The 6,000-nt window shown below is 39.7% G+C and overlaps 1 protein-coding gene across 1 annotated transcript; it reads right to left on the bottom strand.

Annotated features, from left to right (window-relative positions):
* Window positions 1-1,226: 1,226 nt before the first annotated feature.
* On the bottom strand, window positions 1,227-5,885 carry LOC115784851 (beta-galactoside-binding lectin-like). Its single transcript, XM_030736216.1, has 4 exons — window positions 5,810-5,885; window positions 5,208-5,287; window positions 3,154-3,325; window positions 1,227-1,404 (listed from the first exon to the last, which is right to left on the bottom strand). Exons 1-4 carry the CDS (start codon window positions 5,810-5,812, stop codon window positions 1,258-1,260), a joined length of 402 nt encoding a protein of 133 aa, XP_030592076.1. The 5' UTR covers window positions 5,813-5,885; the 3' UTR covers window positions 1,227-1,257.
* Between the last annotated feature and the right edge of the window lie 115 nt (window positions 5,886-6,000).

Below are 6,000 nucleotides of genomic sequence, written 5' to 3'. Positions count from 1 at the left end.
AATAACTATTTAAATAAATACCCCACTGTTCTTGGGTAAATGAAATATCAGAGTCTGTGTGAGACTATTACACCAGTTAGGATTACCTAGTAGCTTCAAAAATATTGTCCATCAAAAGCAATAATCAATACTGACCTGAGATTTTAAACATTCAAGCTCATGTTTAACAGTGTTTTAGTTATGTATTTATTTGTTTTCAGGAGCAGAAACAAAATTTTTTTGCCCCTGTCCAGAAAAAGTAGTATTTTCACTTTATATTTCAGAAAATGTTTGTGTGTAACAATTAATCATTTTCACTTCAAGCTTTTCTTTGAGGTGGTCCACACTGTCAGCTTTAGCAGCCTACAACCACAAATAAATATAAGTAAATATTGATAGTATCTATGAGAAACATTTTATGATACAGCAGTGAGGACAGCGTTTCATGGCTGTAATGGTTATATAATAAATTCCAACTGTTCTTGCCATTTTCACATTCACTAAAAACCTAAAAAATATACCCTCACTGCTCTCTGAAACAATCATTAAGAATCAATCATTAATTTATTAATGCCAGTTAGGCTAGCTAGATATACCAAATCGAGCTGTAGTTCAAACTTTGATACAGACACTTGTTACAAGTCAAAAGTGACCCACAATCCTCTGTGAGGGTATGAAATATGAATAGTATGTAAGGGTTAAATTACAAATCCTGGCAGTGACTGTGTTTCACCTATAAAGTAATTTCACAGTGGAAGGATGAGAGGCTTTGCAGAACACTCAGTGTCAGTGTAACAAGTATGAGGAGTCACCAGAGTCATATTTTTTCATAAAACAAAACACTTTAATTGAAGTTGTTGCAGGTAAGAATTAAAAAGTGAAATGTCTTGGAAAAACAAATAGTGAAGCATTTTAAGGCACCTTACAGAAAAACCTGATCACACATTCATGATTTATGATTCTTGAAAGCAAAAAAACTCCAAAAAGCAAATCACTTGGACTACTTTAAAAACTGCTCATAGTAGGATTCCACAAAAGCATGTTCACTAATCTGTGTGCTAAAGAGCTAAAGATTATAAGTATCCATCTTTATGCCCATAGGTGTTTGGATCTGCTCTCAACAAACTAAATTCCTGCAAGATATGACAATCTGTGATCAGAGTCAAGATTGGCACATTTACAGGAAGCTGAAGACCTACAGCTACTTATTATTTTCTGCTAGACAAACAGAAAAGAAAACAGGATTTTCAATCCAGACATTCCAGGCAGGATGGAGCTTTACATGATCTCAATGCTTCTAATGCGAGCATCCCCATCAAAGCTCATGACCGAGTATGTCCCTGCACCAATGCGATTGGGGAAATGGAAAGTTGAGTCACACGGTAAAGTCACCACAAACTCTGAAGGGGTGAATTTGATGGCAATCTAAAAGTTATTATGAGTGAGAGAGAGAGAGACAGAGAGAGAGAGACAGAGAGAGAGACAGAGAGACAAATTATAAAGAGACACTTTTTTAGCCCTTAAATTCATTTGTTTGTGTACTTTGAGTGTGTATGAGTGCAGGAAATTTAAATGCATTCTGTCCCAGTGTTGCATAGATATCTTTATATTATATATTTTTGATGGAAAGCTTATAGTAGAGGATGAGTTTTAAATTTCCTTGTGGATAAAATTAAGACTATGTGCCAAGACGAAGTTGTACTGCTTGCATCAAATACATTTGACATTGAGTGGATTGAAACCTCTAGAAAAGTCTTGTTTGAGCTATTTCCCAGTTCTAAGTAGCGATATGTGGCCTTTAAAGGAAATCAGAGAGGTGTCAACGCCAGAGTTGTCTAAAGGTTCTGAATGAGTGCAGCGAAAATATACCACACTTTGTTTCCCATTTCCTGGATGAGCTGCCGCCTGTGGCGTTCAACAGTCTAGATGTCTCCAACTTACTCAGAAAGATGGAGTGTTTACATAGTGACGTTTGTGTGTTGAAGCATATAGTGACATGCCAAGTGGATGTTGGGGAGAAGTTGTGTGAGGTTACAATTAATATTGACCGCAGAGTTGCAATAAAGGAGCGACATTTGGTGCCCTGCAGCGGGGGATTAAATAACACGGATATGTCTACTCCAGGAATTCCCAACGTTAGTGATTTGACATCAGTTGTGGACACCTCTGGAGAAGTGACAGCATATGTGGATTCCTCCGTTCCTCCACACTGCAGCAATGCTATCGCTAAAAATGTGGCTTTGACCTTGAATGGGACTAATGCAAGCTGTTCCAGGACTGCTGAGGAGACTGTCACGGTGAGTGATAACTCGAACTATACTGCAGCTAATGCTATAAACTCATCCAGATGAAACTGGGTAGTAAAAAACCAGCGACGTATGAGAGCCGAGAACCATCCTGCTCCACCAAAGCGCCCTGTTAAACTCGAGCGTAAAAGGCCAACGCCTATTATAGGTACTGTGTGCAAAGCACTATAAAAGTGGTTAGAACGAAGCTTGTAACGGGCATAGATGAAAACAGGCCAGGAACATGTAGAATAAAATCCATCACAGTTCTCTGCAGTTACTGCATACGGTTTCCATTTTGGAACAATGCTTCCACTTCTTCTTGAATTTATCTCCTGTGGCTTTGGCTGCTTTCCACACCTGCTGTGCCGCACTCACAGTTTGTTCCTGTCTAATATCGTCAGTAGAGTCATTTTGTGAATCAATGATTGTCTATTTTAGAGAATTCAATGAGGCCTTTGAACTGATCTGCCAGACCTGAGGCCATATCGCTGCAGACCACGCAATGTTGCAGTGGTGTGGATGCCTTGGCCATTGGCGGTCAAATTACACAGACCGACCGACATTTTTTAACTATTTGAAAAGCGTACGCTGTTATACGCTTTGTACGCTCTGGAAAATGTCAATATTTGTGAATGACCCCTTACAGGTGAGGCATCTGGACTCAGAGTCCTGATTTTTAAATTAAATAACAAAAGCATGATTTTGTTATTGTAGGTCCACAAGTGGACCTACAATAACGAGGAATTCAGACCAAAGCATAGCAGTTCTACTTTATGTAGATCACAAGTGAATGATTTATATATGAAAAGGAAGGATTTAAAAGGATATGTGGAAAAAATTGAAGATAACCTATGCAAGGCTAACATATGCACACACAATCTCATACCTTGAACTCCTGTCCCTGATAGAAAGGGAAGCGTCTCTCACGTTTCTCCTCACGCCATCTCCCTCCCTCAAAAGAGTTGCAGACAATTGTATTTATGTCTCCACAGGAATTAAAACGAGGGCTGAAATGAAGTGCAATTCTGTCCTCGCTGGGGCCGATATTCACCTCGAAACTGCAGTGTACAGACAAACATTTATTACACATTACATCCTTTTTAGTAAGGGTAACAATATATGGGGTTGAAATGGATTGAGATTCAGAGACAAAACTTTCAGCACACATTTGCAAATAATTCTGTTACAATAGTAGCCCCAAAATAGTAAATGTAAATAAAACTGAAAAAATAAGTAATCACCTAGTTATTATATAGCCCACTCAATTTCTGTGTAAATAACATGTTTCGTAGCTGTACCATTGAAGCTTCAGCTGCCTTGAAGAGACACTTCACACCAAATACAAATTTACTGCACATCTATTTATATCACTTTTGTGATAAATCGAGTGCCGCATTGAGCGGCGTTGGATTACCGTTCACAGGTAAGACTGGCGAATGGTATTGCTGATTACAAAAGTGCATATCCAAAGTTTTCGGAGATGTCTGTTACGCTGCTCTAGCAGCTGTCCGCTCGCCGGCTGGACGATGGTCGCTAAATGCAGGCAGAACGTCTGACTCCCGGCACATCGTTTTCAAAACTCCCGCTGGTTTTCACTGCCCAAAATATAATACACTCTGATGTTTGGTTTATTTGTTCCTGTGCAAATCAATAAAACTGATATTAAAAATATTTTACTCATTAAGGAACACAAGAGCCTTTTCACCGGGAACGGGAATCGCAGCAGGATGTTGATGCTATGACAGCATCAACATGGAGATCGTGAAGACTGATGACAAGCCTGCTCCAGAAATGATCATATTATATGGTTATGATGGTTATATAGATATATATATATCTATATATCTATATATCTCCTTAAAACCCACGATGCTGCCTTCAGGTCAGGTGACAGAGCTCTGTACAGTGCTGCTCGAGCTGAATTAAAAAAAGCCAAGGCGGAATACAGGCTCTGATGTGAGTGCAGGAGACCTGAGTTTGTCACTAGCAGAGGAACTTAACTGTTTCTTTGAGGACCACCCATCTGCCCCGGCCCTGCTCCCCCCACCGGGCTCTAGCTCCACCCCACTCACTGTCCAGGAGCATGAGGTACGGCGTGTGCTCTTGGCAGTGAACCCCAGAAAGGCTGCTGGACCAGACGGAATACCTGGCAAGGTGATCAGTGTGTGTGTGCCCACCAGATCACCCTGATTCTCACCACGATTTTCAACCTCTCCCTGGTCCAAGCAGTCATCCCCCCTGCCTAAAAACAGCCACAAGGTCATCCATCACCGGCCTAAATGATTACCACCCTGTGGCCCTCACACCGGTAATCATGAAGTGCTTTGAGAGGCTGGTTCTCCAGTACATCAAAGACCCCCCCCCCCCCCCCCCCCCCCCCCCACACACACACACTTTCGACACCCATTAGTTTGCATATCGTGCAAACAGATCCACAGAGGACGCCATCGCTGTAGCTCTCCACTCTGTGTTGAGCCACTTGGAGCAGCAGCAGAGCTACGCTCACATGCTCTTTGTGGATTACAGCTCAGCATTCAACACAATCATCCCGGACATTCACACCACCAAACTGCACACCCTGGGGCTCCACACTTATTTTATTTTTTACAATGTAAATATTTTTATACATTTTCCTATTTTCTGTATTTTTAACACATTTTCTCTATGTTTTATTTTTCTGTATAGTTTATACATACTGTTTATTTTCTGCATATTTTCTTAGATTATATTTTTATTTTTATTATTATTTTTAGAAAGTTTGACTTTCTATTGCATGGCACTGAACAGGAGTGGCCCTCCAATCTCATTTTACATCCTGTGTAATGACAATAAAGGCATTCTATTCTATTCGATTCGATTCTGCTGCTGTACAACACAGGAATTTCCCCTCAGGGATAAATAAAATACTCTATCTACAGTTTGTCCTTAATCAGTACTTACTGTTTGGGATCAGGATTGATGACTCCAACAACAGTCAGGGTTTGTCCAGCCTTGAAAGTCATGTTCTTTATTAACATAGACTATACAAAAAAGGAAGGGAAGTTTGTTGATACAGATCTAATAAAAATTTGTAGTATTACTAGACAATAATGCACTAAATCAATCAATAATGCACTATATCAACAGACAACGTTCAAGGATAGGCATAAAAGTTGTCTGTTACTGTAGATGATAGTTAAATGAAATAATAGTTAAGAAGTGATTAATGAAAACAAATGCTCTGCAATAAATATTTAAATATCATAAAAAGTCAGAAAATAAATCCAAGAGGTCAGAACTCCCAAAAGCTCAACAAAAACCAAAAGCAAGAATCTGCTTTAGTTAAAGCACAATTCCACTGATTCAGTTACATTCGGCTGGGATAGATTAAACCTTTAACAATACTAGGGCCCGTATCCAGGCCCAAAAATATTTGCCAAAAAATCCAGGATTGTTAAAGGGCTAAACTTGCAACTTGTAACTATGTTTACATTTTGGCTTAAGACTGTCCATGTCAGCCAGGTAAAAGTAATATAGTTGAATATTGTCAAAATTTTACTTACCATGCTTGCAGATAGTAGTAGTAGTAGTAGTAGGTCAAATACAGCTGAGAAGAAATGAGTGCTGCAGGACCTTGGCTGTCTGCAACCCAGCAGAAGAGTGCAGTATATAGCTTGTGGGAGGTGCCTTCAGAATGAGTGACATTTCAACCAGCCAATAGAAATGTCCCACTGCTAAACAGTCACCAGCAGAC

The sequence above is a fragment of the Archocentrus centrarchus genome, chromosome 8, assembly GCF_007364275.1.
Source record: "Archocentrus centrarchus isolate MPI-CPG fArcCen1 chromosome 8, fArcCen1, whole genome shotgun sequence".
Lineage (NCBI taxonomy): Eukaryota > Metazoa > Chordata > Actinopteri > Cichliformes > Cichlidae > Archocentrus > Archocentrus centrarchus.
This window is presented reverse-complemented; position numbering and strand designations above follow the sequence as displayed.

Bases quoted from the DNA above. Each gene is read 5' to 3' on its own strand.
- LOC115784851 (XM_030736216.1), bottom strand. The intron at 3,326-5,207 runs GTAAGTACTGAT...TGTACACTGCAG, and splicing joins ATCAATCCTGATCCCAAACA to TTTCGAGGTGAATATCGGCC. The intron at 1,405-3,153 runs GTATGAGATTGT...AATAACTTTTAG, and splicing joins ATCAGGGACAGGAGTTCAAG to ATTGCCATCAAATTCACCCC.